General features: G+C 49.1%; 1 protein-coding gene across 1 annotated transcript in view; it reads right to left on the reverse strand.

Moving 5' to 3' along the window:
- The window catches only part of LOC131189574 (zinc finger protein 850-like), a 54661-nt gene extending 33711 nt beyond the window's left edge, over positions 1-20950 (reverse strand). Inside the window, exons 1-4 of the mRNA XM_058165747.1 lie at positions 20825-20950; positions 9094-10642; positions 8646-8781; positions 7259-7454 (exon numbers count right to left, since the gene is read on the reverse strand). Coding sequence (XP_058021730.1) covers positions 7259-7454; positions 8646-8781; positions 9094-10381 — 1620 coding nt within the window. The 5' untranslated portion in view covers positions 10382-10642; positions 20825-20950. The remainder of the gene's footprint in view (positions 1-7258; positions 7455-8645; positions 8782-9093; positions 10643-20824) is intronic.
- Positions 20951-21554: the final 604 nt, after the last annotated feature.

Here is a 21554-nt window from a genome sequence, read left to right on the forward strand (position 1 = left end):
TCAAAAAGACCTTGACTTTGTGTCAGAATGGTCAAAAATTTGGCAACTCCAAATCTCAACCAGCAAATGCTGTCTTACACATTGGAAAAAAGAATCAGAACACTACATACAAGCTCGATGGACATTACCCTATAAATGACCTTCACCCCATCAAAGATCGTGGAGTTTTCATATCAAACGATCTAAGCGCCAAACCCCACTGCAACTACGTCGCCAAGAAGGCTTTAAGAGTTGTAAACTTAATCTTACGTAGCTTCTTCTCCAGAAAGATTACACTACTAACCAGACCATACAAAACATTTGCTAGACCTATTCTCGAATACAGCTCGCCTGCCTGGAACCCACACCTCATTTCGGACATTAATACAATTGAGCATGTCCAGAAATATTTTACAAGAAGAGTTCTCCACTCCTCTGATCACAACAAAATACCTTATTCCACCAGATTTGAAATCCTGGGTTTAGAAAAGTTTGAACTCCGCCGCCTTCGGCATGACCTGAGTTTAACTCATAGAAGCATCTGCTACAATGTCCTTCCCGTTGAAGACTACTTCAGCTTCAATCGCAACAATACACGAGCACACAATAGATTTAAACTTAAAGTGAACTGCTCCAATCTTGATTGTAGAAAATATGACTTCAATAACAGAGTTATTAATGCCTGGAATGCACTACCTGGCTCTGTCGTCTCTTCCCAAAACCCCCAAATCTTCAACCAAAGATTATCTACTATTGACCTCACCCCATTCCTAAGAGGTCTGTAAGGGGCGTGCCTAAGAGCAGCAGCATGCCTACTGTTCCTGTCCTAATGTTCCCTTTGATTGTATCCAATTTGTATAGTTATTACATAGTTATACCTATATATACTGTTGTGACAAATAAAATAAAATAAAATAAATAAAGAAATAAAATAAAAATAAAATCAGTATTTCAGCTGGGACTTGGGAGGCAGAGAATAAATGGGGGTGGGGCCAGTCAGAATTTTTACTACCAGTTCTCCGAACTACTCAAAATTTCTGCTCCCGGTTCTCCAGAACTGGTCAGAACCTGCTGAAACCCACCTCTGATTTAGTGACCGTTGAAAGTTACAAGGGCACTGAAAAAAGTGACTTAGGACCATTTTTCAGAGTTATGACCTATGTAGCTTCTCCATGGTCATGTGATTAAAATTCAGATGCTTGGCAAATGGTTCATGTTTATGACGGCCCCTCCCATTTGCCTCTCCTTTTAAACTCCACCTCCAGGTGTATCTTATGAAGGGGATCAGGACTCTGACAGGGGCAATTCATGCAGTTTCTCCCTCTCCCACATGACAATGACTCAGAAGCAGCCGTCAATTTGGCCGTGAGGCAGTCGTGGCAAAATGGCAGCCGCTTGCACAAGTCCACCACATGGCCCAGGGATGAATAACAGGCACACTGAAAATAACGTCTGCTTCTATGACACAGTCATGCAGCCCACAGATGTGCGTCCTACCCTCCTTCTCCAAGGGAAGGTTCAGACATCTTGAAAAGATAGAGAGGAAGCAGCTATGATGCCTGGTGGGTCAGACTTAGACCAGAGGACTACACGGATCCTGTTTTAGGAAGGAGAGGCCTAAGCGATGGGTTATGGGAGGCCTTTGGAAGGAAAGTCTGGGCCTGCGCCAGGCCTCTAAGACTTTCTCTCAAAGCCTGAGGTAGCCGGTGTTCCGCTTAACAACTTGCACATTCCTTTAACAGCTGCATCAAAAGAGAACGAGGGTGTTTTAGGGGAAATTAAGCAAAGCAGTCTCACTTAAGGGCCGTTGCAAGGTGTAACCGTAATTGGTAGGCCCGGTGACAGTTATATCTCGAGGACTAATTGTACATTGGCTGGGAAATTCTGAGGTTCAACATCTGGAGTTCACCAAGGTAGAAGGCTGAAACTCCACATGTGGGAAATCCATATCAATATACAAAAAATACCACCTTGTTAGAAATGCACTATTATTAGTATGGGGGGAAATTAAAGAAAGATCTTATATACAAATACATTTAAGATACGAGGAAGATGTAAGAATGTATGGTTTCTATAAAGAACCAACAGAACTAGACCAGACATTACTAGGAACAGATGAAAAATCGATTTTAAAAATGTATAGCTACTTACTGGGTATTAAAATGGAAGAAGAGCAAGTGAAAGAAACAATGATAAAAACTTTGGTTATTCAATACAATTAGATAAATGGCAGACACTGTGGGATAGAAATTGTAACCTAACAATGTTGTTGGAAGAAATATTCATCTGGGTTCAGTTCAATGTGGGGAGAAAGACACTGGAAACAATTAAGTATGCCCCTAGGGAGGAACGCTATGGCAAAGCTGGACAGCATACTAAAAAGCTGAGACATCACCCTGCCAACAAAACTGCGTATGGTCAAGACTATGGTTTTCCCAGTTGCAATGTATGGCTGTGAAAGTTGGACCATAAGGAAGGCTGAGTGCCAAAGAACTGAGACCTTTGAACCAGGGGTGAAATGCTCCCAGTGCGGAACGGATCGGCCGATCTGGTAGCGATGGCGGCGGGTGGTTCGGAGCCCCGGTAGCAAAAATCCCTGCCTTTATTCATTTATTTTTAAAAGCATTTTTTCTTCGGCCGAAAAAATGCTTTTGAAGTAAAAAAAAAAACTCCTCTGATGATCACGCGGCTCAGCGGGGATCGTCAGAACCCTTTAAAAACTTTTTTTTCCTCTGGCGATCCCAGCTGAGTTGCCTAATCATCAACTCAAATACTTTGGCCACCTAATGAGAAGGAAGGACTCACTGGAGAAGAGCCTAATGCTGGGAAAGATTGAGGGCATTTATTTTATTTATTCTTCTGTGCATGCTCGAAAATGGCGGCGTTTTGAGCCCTGAGAAATGGTAGGCTGGACAGCCCTGGATTGATGCGGTATTTAGAGACGTTGCCTGGCCGACTATGCCCCCCGACTCGATTCACGTTTTCTTTGGCGTCCGATTGAGACCTTCGGGCCTCGTGGAAGATCTTCGGTCGCTGAAAACTGAAAACTGAGACGGGGAGGCAAGCGGTTTATGGCGGCGTCCATTTTGGGCGTTTAGGGGCGGCATTTTTCAGCACATTCCAGCTGATTTGGCCAGCTGATTTGGCCGAAGATCGGAAGATCGGAAAAAAAAGACTTCGGCTTTCCTATAGGGATGAGGGATGAGAGAGATATTCTTGATGTTCGCGTCTACCCCTAAAATGGTTTGTGTCATCTTACTCCTGTGTGCTTGAAGCGGTGTGACTGTCATTTGTCATCTGGAGCCATCTGAATTCCATCACTAGGGGCTCACCAGTGTTTTCGCCTTGAAAGACTGTTTAAACGTTTCTATCTTCTACCATCTTGCACCAGGCCCTAAATGGATTTATTGAGACTGAAAAAGATCTTGCTTATCATCTATACCGCTCTGGGGCTATACCATCTTTTAGCCGCCTTTTTTCCCATGAGATATTCACCTTTTGAACTTCTTCGCTTGCGAGATGCCCCCGCCTCGCAAGAATGGCCCTCCACACTATTGAGGGCCTGCCTTAATGAAGGGTCTTGAGACCCAGAGAGGTGGCATAAGAAGAATCTTTGGGGGTTTTTAAATAAGTTTTTAACTAAGGGTTTTTTAAAGGGGGGGAGGGCAAGGACGGGTGGGGGGGGTAAACCTGTCGGGGAGGGTGCCAAGTCCAATGTATGTTCGCGGAGTTAAGGTAAGAGGTCGGAAGGTGGTGGGGAAGGGTTCCGTTCCAACTTACCAGGGTTGTTCTATCGATACAGTAAGTGGGAGAGGCAGATGTGGTGGAAGAGGGGGGCCACATCAGGTTTTGGGGGTATGCCCTCGCTATTTAAGAGCGATCGCGTGCTCCGGCCCCCCAGATTTTTCCCGTTCCCCGAGTGGCCAGAGTTCTCGGGACTTGGGCCTTCGGCTGATGCTATGCAATGCAAGGTCCGTGGTTAACAAAGCCCCCCTGATTTCAGACCTAATTCAGGAGGGGACAACGGACGTTATGGGCATTACGGAAACCTGGTTGGGCACCGAAGGGGGGGGTCCCCTATGGAGATGTGCCCACCAGGTTTCCGAGCATTCCATCAGCCGAGGGCCCAAGGTAGGGGTGGCGGGGTGGCGGTTATTATTAAGGAGAGTCTGGAACCGAGGGAGACCACTGTGCCTCAGAGAGCTGGATGTGAATCCCTCTACGTGAAGTGGGGTCGTAAGACTCAGGTGGGCTTGTTGATCACGTACCTGGTTCCTTGCTGCATGACAACAGCCCTGCCCGAGCTGTTGGAGTTGCTGGCTGGGCTGGCAGTTGAAAACCCTAGACTGTTGGTCATGGGGGATTTCAATCTGCCATCAACTGGCGTGGCGTCCTCGGCGGCTCGGAAGTTCATGGCTTCCATGACGGCCATGGACCTGACTCAACTAGTTGACGGCCCTACTCACATAGGGGGAGGCACTCTAGATCTGATTTTTATCTCTGGCCAGTGGTTAAATGATCTGATTTTAAACGATTTAGTTGTCGAACCTCTGTCATGGTCAGATCATTTTCTCCTTCGTCTGGATTTTCTGACCGCTACCCCCCACCGCAGGGAGACGGAACCAACGTGTTGGTTCCGTCCCAGGCGCCTGATGGACCCAGCGAGATTCCTGACGGAGCTTGGGCCGTTTCCAGAGAATCTGACCCGCGGCACGACTGAAGAGCTAGTCACGTCCTGGGAACAGGACTGGGGCTTTGGATCGTGTCGTGCCTTTGCGGCCTCTGACCCGGCACCGGTCTCAACTGGCTCCTTGGTTCTCCGAGGAGCTGAGGGAGATGAAATGCCGGAGAAGACGCCTAGAGAGTGCCTGGAGATCCAGCCGTTCCGAGGCTGACCGGACACTAGTTAGGTCCTATAGTAGGACCTACCTAGTGGCATTGAGGGATACGAAACGTCTCTACGTTTCCTCCCTCATTGCGTCGACAGATAACCGCCTGGCCGCTCTGTTTCAGGTGACCCGCTCTCTCCTTCAACAGGAGGGGCGGGAGGACCCTTTACAAGGGCGTGCCGAAGAGTTTAACGGTTATCTATACGATAAAATCGTTCAGCTTCTGGATGGACTGGATCAAAATTGGGTAGATCAAGGCGAGAGCCACGAGACCCATCTTGTTGAGGTTGTTTGGGATAGTTTTGACCCTGTGACTCCCGAGGACATGGACAGGTTGCTGGGAAGGTTGAATGCCACCACGTTTACTGGACCCGTGCCCCTCCTGGTTGGTGCTGGCCACGCAGGAGGTGACACGAGGCTGGCTCCAGGGATTACAAATGCTTCTTTGCGGGAGGGGGTCTTTCCCGCTGCCTTGAAAGAGGCAGTGGTGAGACCTCTCCTTAAGAAGCCTTCCCTGGACCCAGCTGTTTTAGGAAATTACCGTCCAGTCTCCAATCTTCGCTTTACGGCAAAGGTTGTAGAGAGTGCGGTGGCATGTCAGCTACCCCAGTACCTGGATGAAACTGTCTATCTAGACCCGTTCCAGTCCGGCTTTCGGCCTGGATACAGTACTGAAACGGCTTTGGTCGCACTGGTGGATGATCTCTGGAGGGCCAGGGATAAGGGTTACTCCTCTGCCCTGGTCCTGTTAGACCTCTCAGCGGCTTTTGATACCATCGATCATGGTATCCTGCTGCGCCGGTTGGAGGGTTTGGGAGTGGGAGGCACCGTTTATCGGTGGTTCTCCTCCTACCTCTCTGACCAGACGCAGACGGTGTTGACAGGGGGGCAGAGATCGGCTCCTAGGCGCCTCATGTGTGGGGTGCCACAGGGGTCGATTCTCTCACCCCTCTTGTTCAACATCTATATGAAGCCACTGGGTGAGATCATCAGTGGTTTTGGGGTGAGGTACCAACTGTACGCTGATGACACGCAGCTGTACTTTTTCACCCCAGGCCACCCCAATGAAGCTATCGAGGTACTGTGTTTGGAAGTTGTACGGGTCTGGATGGGGAGGAACAGGCTCAAGCTCAATCCCTCCAAGACGGAGTGGCTGTGGATGCCGGCACCCCGGTACAGTCAGCTGCAGATGCGGCTGTCTGTCGGGGGTGAGTCATTGGCCCCGATGCAAAGGGTGCACAACTTGGGCGTGCTCCTGGATGATTGGTTGTCCTTTGAAGACCATTTGACGACGGTCTCCAGGAGAGCTTTTATCAGGTTCGCCTGATCCGCCAGTTGCGTCCCTTCCTAGCCCGGGATGCCCTATGCACGGTCACTCATGCTCTCGTTACTTCTCGCTTGGACTATTGCAATGCTATCTACATGGGGCTCCCCCTGAAGAGCACCCGGAGACTCGTTAGTCCAGAATGCGGCTGCGCGGGTTATTGAGGGAGCAGTTCAAAGCTCCCACGTAACACTTATCCTGCGCAGACTGCACTGGCTACCTGTTGTCTTCCTGGTGCGCTTCAAGGTATTGGTTACCACCTTTAAAGTGCTCCATGCCTTAGGACCAGGATATTTACGGGACCATCTACTGTCGTCTTCTATCTCCCAGCGACCAGTGCGTTCTCACAGAGAGGGACTCCTCAGGGTGCTGTCAGCCAAACAATGTTGACTGGCGGCCCCCAGGGGGAGGGCCTTCTCTGTGGGGGCTCCTATCCTGTGGAACGAACTTCCGCCTGGACTTCGACAACTATCTGACCTTGGGACCTTTCGCCGCAAACTTAAAACGTATCTATTTCATCTTGCTGGACGCTTGATTTTTAGAATCTTAATTTTGATTTTATGGGTTTTAAATTTTTGTTAATTTTATAGGGTATTATTGTATTTTAAATTTGGCCAATGGACTAAGTTTTTTAAGGGTTGTTTTTATTGTTGTATTTGTTATTCTTTTTGTATTTTTATTCTGGCTGTTCAGCGCCCTGAGTCCTCAGGAGAAGGGCGGTATACAAATTAAATTATTATTATTATTATTATTATTATTAGGGCAAAAGAAGAAGGGGACGACAGAGAATGAGGTTGCTGGATGGAGTCACTGAAGCAATAGGCGTGAGCTTAAATGGACTCCTTTAAGTCCATTAAGAGGATGGTAGAGGACAGGAAGGCCTGGAGGAACGTTCTCAATGGGGTCACGATGGGTCGGACACGAGTTCGCAACTAACAATAACAACAACAACACGCTGTTCAGATAGACATGGAACTTTTTATGTTTTTAAAAGAAAAATGTACCACTCAAACATATATTCAAAAAACAACAATCACCAATCCAAAACTTTTCCCTCAGTCTGGACCAGGGGTGTCAAAGTCAAGGCCCGCAGGTTGAATCCGGCCTGCAAGATGGTTTCATCTGGCCCTTGGGTCTGCCCTGGAAACATTAAAGGACCGGCCTGTGATGCCTTGGCTTGGCCCAGGTTGACCAGGTGCGATTTGCCTTCGGGCCGAACCTCGCCCAGCCTTAGATCTGGGGCGCCACCTCGGCCCAGCCCCCTGGGTGTGAGCACAGCAGGCAGCGAGCGCGCAGGGCCTGGCGTTCCTAGGGACTGAGCACTGCCCTTCACTTAGGACACCAGCCTTCTCACGCTCCGAGCCAGGGGGCTGAACCAAGGCGCCGACACAGATCTAAGGCTGGTCACGGTACGGCCAGCATGTCATGCATGGGCGGTAGGAGATTGCACAGGGTCTGTGGCGGACGTGGAAGGCAAACGACGGTGGCCTGTGGCTTCTGGCATTGCAGGGTGGGGGAGGAAGCAGAATTTCCCTTTGGCATCAGGCATGGAGGCAACGGAGGGGAGGGTGGACAAGAAGGGAAGCTTCCCAGGGTTTTCTTTTTTTAAATGGGCAGAGGCTTCCCATTTGGATCCCCTTCCCCTGTTGTTGCCTCTGTGCCTGACGGATCTCTGCATGACTCTCAGCTCAACTCTCCTACCTGTACACGTGTGTGTGCGTGTGTGTGTGTGTGTGTGTGTGTGTGTGTGTGTGCGCGTGTGCGCGCGCATGCATGACCACATAAGGTCTCCCTCCTTGGAGCCCAGTGCTGTGACATTGGAGAGGGAAAGATCAGGAGAGTCTGGGGGCTGAAAAAAAGAAACAAGCATTACAAAAAACCAGCTTTCGTTACTTTGCACTTTGCAGCCTGCCATCACAGAAGTTTGTTTGAGTTTGTGTGTGTAAGAGGGGGCAGGGGGAGGTGTCTCACTCACTTGCACTCACTCACTTGCAGCCTGAAAGCTGATTGTAGGCTGAAAGATAACAAAAGCTGTTTTTTTGCAATGCTTGTTTCTTTTTCTCAATCCCCAGCCTCTCCCGATCTTTTTCTCTCCGATATCACAGCGCTGGCTGGCCTGCAAGGGGAACACACACACAAAACCATACACATGCACCAGTCTGGGAGATGTGAGCTAAAAACCATGCTGAAGCGATGACGGAGGGGTCAAAATGAGAAGCCTTTGTTGGGAGCCTCTGGCAGCTTAAAAAAAGGAAAGAAAGTAAAAAGAAAGGAAAGGAAAGGAAGGTTTGTAATGAGGGAATCAGATTCGGAGGGAAGTCCTACCTTAGCACATGGCCAACAGCTGCCCTTTTGCCCTTTCACTATCCCCTTGTCCCCTCCTCCTGGCCTCTCGTGGTGGTCTCCCATCCGATTGCTGAGGATGCTTTAGTTACAAAGCTGGGGCTCCTCACATGGAATGGGCCACCCTCTGACACACACTTTGCTCTCCTGCATACACCATGAGCAACGTGCCCAAGGAGAGCGAGCACAGCAGCAGCCTTAAGGAGGTAAGCACAGCCGAGCAGCCCCTCAGGAAGTGGGGCTGGGCTGTGGGGTCCCAATGCAATGGGAGCTTGAGGGCCAGGCTCAGTGCATACGGTCCCAGGGGTCTGGGCAGCCTGTGCTGGTGTCCGGGGGTCCTTTGCATGGCAGGAGAGGGATGGTGAGAACAAGGTTTTTGGTGCTTACCATGGTCTTGCCTTTCTCTGCTGGAGACAATGGAACCTCCCAGAGGAGGAGGTGCCTGCCTGGGCCACCATAACACAAGAGATGTCGAGCTGGCCATGTGATGTCCCCCCACCATGCCCACCCACAAGGTCAACCACAATCCTGATGTGGCCCTCAATCAAATAGTTTGACCCCGCAGGTCTGGACACTCATGTGGTTTCCCTCTTGTGTGTGTCCTTTGGTGGGTCACCAAGTGGGAATTCCGACTGAAACTTTTCCCACAATCAGGACATTTAAAGGGTTTCTCTCCTGTGTGAATCGTCTGGTGTCTCACCAGGCTGGAATTGAGACTGAAACTTTTCCCACACTCAGGACATTCAAAGGGTTTCTCTCCTGTGTGAGTCCTCTGGTGTCTCACCAGGTTGGAATTGAGATTGAAACTTTTCCCACAATCAGGACATTTAAAGGGTTTCTCTCCTGTGTGAATCGTCTGGTGACTCACCAGGTGGGAACTCACACTAAAACTTTTCCCACACTCAGGACATTCAAAGGGTTTCTCTCCTGTGTGAGTCCTCTGGTGTCGCACCAGGGTGGAATTTTCACTAAAAGGTTTCCCACAATCTGGACACTGAAAAGGTTTTTCTCCTGTGTGAATCCTCTGGTGTATCACCAGCCTGGAACTGCGACTGAAACTTTTCCCACAATCAGGACATTCAAAGGGTTTCTCTCCTATGTGAGTCCCCTGGTGTCGCACCAGGGTGGAATTTTCACTAAAAAGTTTCCCACAATCTGGATACTGAAAAGGTTTCTCTCCTGTGTGAGTCCTCTGGTGTGTCACCAGGTTGGAATTTCGATTGAAACTTTCCCCACACTCAGGACATTTAAAGGGTTTCTCTCCTGTGTGAATCCTCTGGTGTCTCACCAGGGTGGAATTTTCACTAAAAGGTTTCCCACAATCTGGACACTGAAAAGGTTTTTCTCCTGTGTGAATCCTCTGGTGTATCACCAGGTAGGAATTGCGACTAAAACTTTTCCCACAATCAGAACATTCAAAGGGTTTCTCTCCTGTGTGAATCCTCTGGTGGTTGACCAAGCTGGAATTCTGACTGAAACTTTTCCCACAATCAGGACATTCAAAGGGTTTCTCTCCTGTGTGAGTCCTCTGGTGTGTCACCAGGTTGGAATTGCTACGGAAACTTTTCCCACAATCAGGACATTCAAAGGGTTTATCTCCTGTGTGAGTCCTCTGGTGTGTCACCAGGTTGGAATTGCTACGGAAACTTTTCCCACAATCAGGACATTCAAAGGGTTTCTCTCCTGTGTGAATCCTCTGGTGTGTCACCAGGTTAGAATGGCAAGTGAAATGTCTCCCACAATCTGGACACTTGTATGGTTTCTTCCTGGTGTGAGTCTGCTGATGTATCACAAATTTGCAATTCTTGCGAAAGGATTTACCACATTGGGGGCAGTTGTAGGGCATCTGTTCTATGTGGCTCCTTCTATGAATCACAAGGGAGCTATTCTGACCAAAACTTTTGCCACATTCAGAGTATTTATATGGCTTTTCGCCAGTGTGGATCCTCTTGTGGTTTGAACTCTGTGTTTTCCCAAAATAGCTACGAATTGTGTGGCTTTCAGAAGGAAATGGAAACTATTTTTAATTCTGTTCAATTTGCTTCACTTTTCAGGTTTGATTGTTATTCTCAGTTGTCCAGTGTGCTTATATCGGCATCATCTTTGTCTGTAAGATTCAAATGAAAGTGTAAGTTTTATTGTTTATAAAATATAATATTTATTGGTTGCAAAAGATGTGAAAAAAAAGTAGTAAGATAATCCTTACGTTATGACAGGCTATTCAACGAATGTTTGAAGTTACAACATAAACACCCCAATACAAATCCGTTTGAAAGTTGACTTTTTGCAGCCCCCCACCACCCCAACCCGGAGTCCTTCACCCTTACGACAAATTGCAGAGATGCTTCAGCACACGCTATTTCCCTATTTCCCTCCCATCTTGCCTGGTGAGTCCATGCCAATCCTTTCCTCCCCAGCCAGGATAAACCACTCTGATATCTTTTTAGCGCCAGCAGTATGAAACTAGAGCCAGCGGAGCTAAGAAGAAATCATAGCAGTTTATGCTGGCTGGGGCGAAAGAATTGCCATGGAAACAACAGAGATTGGATTTCTTCTTCTTGATTGTGCCACATGGCCCACCGAGGGAATGGCCTTCTCTACTCTGACTTCCTGAGCTCATCAAAATGTAAGTGAGCGAATGGTGATGGGGTGGAGTATGGAGGAGACCCATAGGGCTTTGGGGAAACCAAGGGGCAGGAAGCAGAGCATGGGGTATCCTAGACTCAAAGAGAAGGGTTAAGGGGGACGTGATAACTCCTCTTCCAGGACCCTTGAGGATCTTCACAGGGGTGACTTATTCTCTAGGGCACCAGAGAGCAGGACAAGAAGTAATGGGTGGAAGCTTGTCAAAGAGAGATCCACCCTAGAAGGAAGGAGGAATTTTCTGATGGTGAGAAGAATTAATCAATGGAATATCTTGCCTCTTGGGAGTTGTGGGTGATCCATCACTGAAGATTTTCAAAAATAGATTGGACAACTATTTGACAGATGTATAAGGTCTCCTGCCCTGGGCATGGAGTTAGAGTAGAAGACCTTCAAGGTCTCTTCCAGCCCTATGATTCTATATTCTTAGCAATTTAAAGATGTGGAAACTTCAACTGCCAGAATTCCACAGTCAGCATGATTTACACTGATCAAGCATTTTTTTATTTCCTCTTCTGCAAAGCTTATATTTCCCAGGTCCTTCTCAGTCTCCAACTTTTCTTTTTCCCCATACCCTTACTCGGATTCGAACTTGGGCTGCCTGCATATTAGGCAGTTGTATTAACCTCTGAGCCACAAGCCCTCCTCCCTTTATCAGTTTGAGCCAGGTGTTTGTCATGAATGTCTTAATATATATATATGTTGTGACCCAGGTTCCTGGACTCGGACTCCTGGACTCGGATGATTCAGAAAGTGAGGAAGAAAACCTGGCAAGGCCTGCTTCTCCTGGGCCCTCTCCCTCCCTGGCACCCGCCCAAAGGGAGGAGGAGGGGCCAGCAAGGGCTGATTCTTCCGGGCCTTCTTCTGATTTGGCAACGCCCCAAGAACAATTTTGGCTTTATGCAAGACTGCGCAGACGTGACCGGTGCGCGCAGCAGAGGCAGCGTTGGGACAAAGTCAAGGAATGATGAGTCACGCAGTGACACACACAGAGGCTATAAAAGCAGGAGGCGGGACTTCCTAGCTTTTTGTCTTGGACAAAGCAGTGAATTTGCGCGGGCAAACTGTATCAATGGAGGGAAGAATATATTCGTGAGTAACTCTGGCCTTATCTATAATTTCCTAGTTATCTCCAGAGACTTGGCAGGCCCGTGGGTAGACGTGGCCAGAACATTTATCTATCTAAATAAACTAGAAAAGAAGACCTTTGACTGACTCTTTGTTGGGAGTATTGGGGGAGGGAAACAGAACATTTTGTCCAAGACCCCGACTAAACCATCTTCCACCAAAGATGGATCAGCAGCAGGTACAGCAGCAGTTACAGCAGCTACAAGCGGCTAATCAACAGCTGCAGCAGCAAGTGGCTCACTTGGCAGGCCAACTTGCTGCCGGGAATGTGCTTGCAGCCCCCCCCCCCGTCCTCCCACTCCTCCTCCTCGTCGCAAGTGCCCGATAACTGTGCTGGATAAGTTTGTGGGCAGCCTGAGATGTTCCCGACGTTCTTGAGACAGTGCCAGCTCTATATGGCTATGCGGCCAGAGGATTTTCCAGACGACCTGGCTAAGGTGGCCTTCGTGATTAACCTTCTTTCCAGCTCGGCTGCCCGATAGGCCACGCCCCTCTTGCTCCAGGACAGCCCCCTGCTGGTGGCCCAACAGCGTTTTTGGCAGCACCTGCGCATCATGTACGAGGACCCCGTTCGGACGCTGATAGCAACCAGGCGCCTTAAAGAACTCCGCCCCCTGTAGGAGTACATCGCCAAATTTTGTCTTTTGTGCCAGGACTCTGACTGGAATGATGCAGCGCTGGTGGACGTATTCCAGGAGGGAATCTCAGAGGAACTGCAAGACGAGCTGGACTGGGTGGAGGCACCGCGGACCCTCGACAACTTGGTGCCCCTTTGTCTCCACCTCGACGCCTGTCTGCAACAGCGACCATCGCGTCGCGCCCCCACGGGACCCGCCGACAACATCTGCATCCCCGCTTCCTGCGCCACCAGCACCCCGGGTTGCCCCACGCTTTGTAACCGCTGCGGAGGAGCCCATAGAGTTGGGAGCGGCCAGACCTCGCCTGACAGCCCAGGTGCGGAACCGGAGGCGCCAAGGGGGATGTGCTGTGGGGAGACCGGCCACTTCGCCGCTTCTTGCCCCAGAAAGCGAAGTGGGGCACGCACGCCGGTCCCCGAATCACAGCGTGACCAATCGGAAAACGGAGCAGGCCTGATCTCGGGGAAACCCTAGGTCGGGCACGTACTAAGCCCCCACTGGACGTTGCGGAAGTAGACTCTGGGCCCCCTCGGCATCTGATTCTGGACACACAGGTATGGTTGCGGAACCAGTCGGACGGGCTCCAGGCGCATGCGCTGGTGGACTCAGGGGCCACAACAAACTTTATGGACCAGGCCTTTGTGACCGACATGTTCAGCGAGAAGGAGGCGGACCGATTACCCCCGCATTGGCCCTACTATTGCCCCGTGTACCTTCTGCCCAACGCACCGCTGCCTGTGGGATGCCTGTATTCCATGTCGGAGTCCCTGGCCACCCTCAGGGACTTCCTGGACAAAAATCTGGCCCGAGGGTTCATCCGGCCTTGGAAGTCCCCTCTCTCAGCCCCGGTCCTCTTCGTAAAGAAGAAGATAGGGGACTTGCGCCTGTACTGCGATTATCGCCAGCTAAATGCCATTATGGTACGGAATCGATACCCTCTGCCACTCATCCCGGAGCTGCTGGAGAGGTTGCGGGAGGCCACGATCTTCACCAAGCTCGATCTCGGGGGGCCTACAACCTGGTGCGGATGCGAGAGGGAGACGAATGGAAGACGGCATTCGGCACCCGATACGGACACTACAAATACACCGTCATGCCGTTCGGGTTGACCAACGCCCCCGCCGTCTTCCAGCACTTCATGAACGACGTGTTCCGAGACATGTTGGATTGGTTCGTGGTGATCTACCTCAACGACATCCTGATTTATTTCCGGTCCAGGGAAAGCCACTTTCGGCACATCGGTCTGGTTCTGCAACGCTTGCGGGAGCTGGAGAAATGCGTCTTCTTCCGGACTTCCATAGAATTCCTCGGGCATATCATCTTGCCCAAGGGCATAGCCATGGACCCACGCAAAGCAAAGGCTTTGTGTAGCTGGGAAGCCCCTCGTCGGGTGAAGGATATTCAGCGCCTGCTGGGCTTCGCCAACTACTACCGGACCTTCATCCCAGGCTTCGCCACACTGACGGCTCCACTTACCCAGCTCCTCAGGAAGAAGGTCGCGTTCCGGTGGGGTCCCCCGCAGCAAGAAGCATTCACAGCCCTCAAGAAAGCCGTTCTCACGGAACCCGCCCTGAGGCATCCCGACCCACTCCGGCCTTTTGTGGTGGAGACGGACGCGTCCAATGTGGCTCTTGGAGCGGTGCTGCTACAGGCTCCGACGAATGGTGGCACACTTTTTCCCTGCGCTTACTACTCCCGGATACTCAATCCTTCCGAGCGCAACTACACCATCTGGAAAAAGAGTTGCTGGCTATCAAGGCTGCATTCGAGGCTTGGCAACACCATCTGGAGGGGGCCCGACATCAGGTGGAGGTCCAAATGGACCATCGGAATCTCGAGCACCTCACCACAGCTCAGAAGTTGAACCAGCGGCAGATCCGGTGGTCGTTGTTTTTTGCCCGGTTCAACTTCCGCGTGACCTACATTCCCATCGGTCACAACCGGAGGGCAGATGCCCTGTCCCGCAAGCCAGAGTACCTCTGCGCCAAGGACCCCCTTCCTCCACGGACGGTGCTGCTGGCAGAAGCCTTGGCTGCAGCACGGGAAGCGGTGGACTTGTGGGCCCAGGTGTGAGAGGCGCAGCGCCTTTTGGTGGCCCCGAGTGCGGCATGATGTACATGCATACGTGACATCCTGCGTACCGTGCCAACAAGCCAAAGCCGCCACGGGGGCCCCTCCCGTGCTCCTCCAGCCCTTGCCGACACCCGACAGACCCTGGGGGGCGATTTCCATGGACTTCCTGACGGACCTGCCACCATCCTCTGGGTTCACCACGGTGCTGGTGGTGGTGGACATGCTCACCAAGATGGCACACTTCATCCCGTGCCGCGGGCTGCCCACAGCCACCAAAATGGCCCATCTCTTCCTGCAGCATATCTTCCGCCTTCACGGTTTGCCGGACAGGGTGGTTTCGGACCGCGGAGTTCAGTTCACAGCTCGCTTCTGGAAGAGCCTGATGGCTGCATTGGAGGTGCAGGTGTGTCTGTCGTCATCGCACCATCCGGAGACCGACGGGGGTACAGAGAAGGTCATCAGTATCCTGGAACAGTATCTCCGTTGCTTCATCAACCAGCAGCAGGACACTGGGCCGATTACCTGTCCCTGGCGGAGTTTGCTTTTAACAACTCTCAGCACACCTCTACTCAGATGACCCCGTTCTTTGCCAATGTGGGGTACCATCCGCGGATCTTCCCTCTGGCACCACCGGACTCTCCTGTTCCCGAAACGCAGACCTTCCTGACGGAATTGCATGCGGTCCAACAGTTGGTACGTCAGCAGCTGGATCGGGCGAAGGAGGACTACAAACGGTCCGCCGACCGCTCCCGACGGGCAACGCCCACACTGGCGGTCGAAGACCGGGTGTGGCTCTCCACCAAACACCCCCCGTCCGACCGGCCAGTAAAGAGGTTGGATCACCGATTCATCGGCCCGTTCCCTGTCGAGGCAGTCATCAACCCGGTAGCCTACCGACTGACCCTGCCACGATCCATGCAGATCCACCACCGTATTTCACCGGTCCCTTCTGGTTCCTGAGGCCACACCGAGTCCCCTTCGGTGCCCAACAGCACCCGTCACTGTTGCCGAGGACGGGTCGGAGGAATACGAAGTCCACAGTGTATGAGACTCCCGCTGGCTGAAGGGTCGTTTCCAATACTTGATCGCGTGGAAGGGATACGGGACTGATTTCTCCTGGGTAGATGCCTCCGACTTTCATGTCCCTGACCTGGTGCAGGCCTTCCATGAGCAGAACCCAGCCCGACCGCATCCCGATCGTCAGCCCCAGGGGAAGGGCCCTGCGGTGAGGGATAGTGTTGTGACCCAGGTTCCTGGACCCGGACTCCTGGACTCGGATGATTCAGAAAGTGAGGGAGAAGACCTGGCAAGGCCTGCTTTTCTTGGGCCCTCTCCCTCCCTGGCACCCACCCAAAGGGAGGAGGAGGGGCCGGCAAGGCCTGATTCTCCCGGGCCTTCTTCTGATTTGGCAACGCCCCAAGAACAGTTTTGGAGTGATGCTAGACTGCGCAGACGTGACTGGCGCGCGCAGCAGAGGAAGTGTTGGGACAAAGCCAAAGAATGATGGTCATGCAGTTACATCTGCAGTGACTATAAAAAGGAGGCAGAACTTCCTGGTTTTTTGTCTTGAACAAAGCAGTGAATTTGCGAGGGCAAACTCTATCAATGGAGGGAAGAATATATTCGTGAGTAACTCTGGCCTTATCTATAATTTCCTAGTTATCTCCAGAGACTTGGCAGGCCCGTGGGTAGACGTGGCCAGAACATTTATCTATGTAAATAAATTAGAAAAGAAGGCCTTTGACTGACTCTTTGTTGGGAGTATTGGGGGAGGGAAACAGGACTATATATATACATATATATATATATATATAGGTCTTTGGTTATTCGGGTTCTCTCCCGCGTAAAATTGGAAGTGTCTTGGCGACGTTTCGACGAAGTCTCATTCGTCATCTTCAGGCTTCAGCTTCGTGCTTCTGGGAGCAATGTGTGATTGCAGCTGTTTCATCCTTTTTAACTGCTAGAGGGGGTTTGAACTGATTGGGTGGGAGCTTGGCTGTGCTCTGATTGGATGGGGGTTTTTTTTTGTTTTTTTGTGCTCTGATTGGCTGGGGGTGTGTCCTGTTTGGGTAGGGGCTTGGTTGTGCTCAGATTAGTCTGAGTTGCAGGGGGATTTGAGCTGGTGAGCTGCATTGCTGTTGTTTGGCTTTGTGTTTGTGGTCGTGCTACATCCTCAAGGAGTATATGAAATCCCATGCACCGCCTCCCCCACCACTTACATCGGACAAACCAACAGAAGAATAAGTGCACGCATTGAAGAACACAACAACTCAGTCAAAAAAGAGGAACCAACTTCTTCCCTGGTCCAACACTTTAAAGTCACAGGACATGATATTGACTTTAAAAAGACCAGAACTATCGCCAAAACTGAACACTTTAACAACAGAATAATCAGAGAAGCCATTGAGATAGAAAAACGCCCACGCAGCATGAACAAACGAGATGACACCTCCCGCCTACCAGCCATTTGGAAACCCGCCCTTATTGACAAACGAGTCCCTAACACGAGGAATGACACCAGACCCACACTCACGAGGTCCACACAGGATGTCACCACCGCACATCCACCCAGAAAGCAGACCCAAACCCACACTGATCATGAAGCACGACCAAGGACCAGAAGCCAGACCGCAGCTGCAACATTAGCCATTTCAAACCCCTCCAATCCATACATGCAGCAGACTGACACCCACTATGAAGATGTAGCACGACCACAAAGCCAAACAACAGCTATGCAGCTCACCAGCTCAAATCCCCCTGCAACACAGACTAAACTGAGCACAACCAAGCCCCCACCAACACAGGACATCCCCCCAGCCAATCAGAGCACAACCCCCCCCCACCCAATCAGAGCACAGCCAAGCTCCCACCCAATCAGTTCAAACCCCCACTAGCAGTTAAAAGGAAGAAAAATCGCCAAGATCACACATTGCTCCCAGAAGCACGAAGCTGAAGCCTGAAGATGATGAATGAGACTTCGTCGAAACGTCGCCAAGACACTTCCAATTTTACACGGGAGAAAACCCGAACAACCAAAGACCTATATATAAACACCCGTGAAAACCTCAGAAAACAAATATATATATATATATATATATATATCACTGCAGGCAACAGTAAGCTATAATTAAACCATCTTAAGACTATTATACCTAAATTAAAACAAACTAGCCTTTGTTAAGCTGTCAAAAATACTTGTTACAGCTAAGCTATCAAGCGGAGAAACCTCCCTAGAAAATAGGCAAGTATAGTGAAATAGGAGTGGAGTTTTAAGAAGCCATCTTTCAGCTAGCATCAGGTTTTCCTTTGTAATCAGTAAACCAGCTGTTTCATTCTTTCCCCCAAAATTGAAATGTTGGGATAGACCTTCTGTGAACATGGAGGTTCTCAATACAGGTAATCCTTGATTTACAACCATAATTGAGCAAGACAATTAAGTGAGTTTTACCCCATTTTCCAACCTTTCTTGCCACGGTTGTTAAGTGAGTCACTGCAGTTGTTAAGATAATAGCACAGTTGTTAAGTCAATCTGTCCTTCCCATTAACTTTGCTTGTCAGAAGTTTGCAAAAGGTGATCACGTGACCCCGGGACTCTGCAACTGTCACAAATACGAGCCAGTGGCCAAGGATCTGAATTTTGATCAGGTGACCACTGAGATGCTGCAACAGCTGTAAGTGTGAAAAACGGTCAAGTTACAACTGCACTGAAAAAAGTGACTTATGACCCTTTTTCACACAACCGTTGCAGCATCCCCACGGTCATGTGATCAAAATCCAGATGCTTGGCAATGGGTTCATATTTATGACGGTCGCAATGTCCCGGGGTCATGGGATCCCCTTTTGTGACCTTCTGACAAGCAAAGTCAACGGGAAAGCCAAATTCACTTAACCACGTTACTGACTTAAACACTGCAATGATTCACTTAACAACTGTGGCAAGGAGGATCATAAAATGGGGGGGGGGACTTATTTTACAAATGTTTCACTTGGCAACATAAAATTGGGCTCAAGTGTGGTTGCAAGTCCCAGACTACTCCCAAGAACAATTTCATAAGTGGGGGAATCAATTTCTTTTTTAAAAGCTGCATTCTGACCATGTGTGCTTTTGGAAGACTGGGGCTGGCAGACAAGTGAAATCAGAGGCTGGAAGTCCTCAGATTTTCTTTTAGGTCCATCCTGCAACTCCGTCTCAAGAGACCTGTAGAGAATCTAGAAAACCTTAGTAAGACCACACACAGAGTACTGCATCCAGTTTTTGTGGCCACACTGTAGACAAGATGTCGAGACTCTGGACAGCCTGCCTTCAGAAGTTGTGGGAGCTTTATCGCTGGAAGCTTTCAAGAAGAGAAACTGGACTGAATTTGAGATATAAAGAGAATTTGTATAAGATGTTTTACAGATGGGATTTACATCCGGCGAAGTTGCCAAAGATGTTTAAAGATAAATCAGCTAAATGTTGGAAGTGTCACTAACTACCTATCGTACTATCATACTATCATATGTGGTGGACATGTGAAGAAGCAAAGAGGTATTAGAAAAAAATTAAGACATGGTTGGAAGACATGATACAACAACATATTGAATTGAAACCAGAAATATTTCTGTTAGGACTTTTACTGGAAATCTATAATAAAGAGAATGTATATTTAATTATTCATGTATTAACTGCAGCTAGAATTGTATTTGCACAACATTGGAAAAATGGAGAGATTCCCATTGAAGAGAAGGTGATAAGGAAAATATTAGAATGTGCAGAAATGAATAGATTAACGTTACCTATTAGAGAGAAAGAGCAAACTGAATATTTTATGATACGAAAAGTATTTTATCAATGGTTGGAGAATAAAAATGGAGTTTGGAAATGAAAGATGCTAAGAAGAAAATGGGGAATTTTACAATATTTAAATGTGTATTTAACATATTATAAAATGTTCATGTGAAAGATGTGACAAATGAATGATGTAGCACAGAGATGTATGTGCCCAAAACACACACTGCATAAGGAAAGAAGGAATGTTTTGTATTTGTTTTCTTTTTTAAAAAATAATATATATATATAAAAAAGAAGTTGCAGGAGCTTTATCATTGGAAGATTTCAAGAAGGGACTGGACTGCCATCCCTCAGAAATGATACAGGGTCTCCTGTTTGAGCAGGGGGTTGGACTAACCGTAACAGAGTTGGAAGGGACCTTGGAGGTCATCTAGTCCAACCCACTGCTCACGCAGACGACCTATGCTAGGAATTCAATCCGCCGACCTTTCTGACCGACAATCTCGGTGTCTTAGCCACTGAGCTACCTAGTCAGGCTAAATGACTAGATGACCTCCAAGGTCCCTTCCAACTCTTGTTATTCTCTCAATCCGAGCCTTTGACGGACAGGACAAAAGAGGCGTCGCCGTGACCTCCCGCCAGCCCCGCCCCTTTCGAACCTCCGCGGGATCCTTCTCAAGATTCAGGGAAGGAAGAGACGCCGCTTGCAACTCAACGGCCCCGATGCGCTTTTTGTCTCCCCCACTCGTGACGCCTCCACGCCGCCCTTTTTATGCCTTTCCCCGCACCTGCATTGCGGAGCTGTGTGCTATGCTTGAACATGGAGGTTCAGTTTTCTACAGGAATAGTGAGCTCTGCAAGGACCAAATACTGTATATTCTTCTTTACCAGGAGAGTTGAGTAAGTGCAGGTTTTTTAAAAAATAAATTATTTATTTAAGGATAATTTCCCTTTAACCTCCCCCCCCCCACTCCCCCTTCCTGGATTTCTTATTCTCTGATCTTTTCTTTTTCTGAACGTTTCAAATGTAACTTACCCTTTCCGAACTGTTGAGATTCGCCCAGCAAAATTAAACAACGACAACACCAAACGAAAAGTTTTATCCAAAGGAGCTACAGGAAAAGGAATTCAGGAAGAGGAAGGGGGGGGGGGCGAGTCTACATTTATGGATCTACTCTAGCTGCTGAACTTTGTGCTTTTAACCCGTTCAGCTTTGGGGGAAGTTTCACTGTAATATGGTTGTAAAATGATCTCCCAACCAATCCTGCTTCCCGATGCAGAATTCAGCAGCCAGAACAGCAGTTTACAGCACAGACTTAAAGCAACATGGAACAAAAAATGTATTTGCAATAACGATTCCATTTTGGAATAAGTTCTCCTAGGAATCAACTTTAGTTAGCCTTTGTTATAACTGTATCCAAAAAAAGGTTCAGAACTGGCCCTCAAGTGGTTTTGAGGAATTGTTTTTAAACTGGATACAGGTACGAAGGACTTTCCAGCAGTGTGCATGACAAGAAAGACAGATAGACTTCAATTTACAACAGTTCATTTACTGCAGTGGCGGCTTTCAAATTTTTTCTACTTGTTCTGTGGGTGTGGCTTGGTGGGCGTGGCTAGGGAAGGACACTGTAAAATCTCCATTCCCACCCCACTCCAGGGGAAGGATACTATAAAATGAAACAGTTAAAGCAAACCTCTTTAACACATTCTTCTGCTCAGTCTTTAAAAGTAATGGCTCATACCCAACATTCCCCAGTCTTACCAAC

The sequence above is a fragment of the Ahaetulla prasina genome, chromosome 2, assembly GCF_028640845.1.
Source record: "Ahaetulla prasina isolate Xishuangbanna chromosome 2, ASM2864084v1, whole genome shotgun sequence".
In the NCBI taxonomy this organism is placed as follows: domain Eukaryota; kingdom Metazoa; phylum Chordata; class Lepidosauria; order Squamata; family Colubridae; genus Ahaetulla; species Ahaetulla prasina.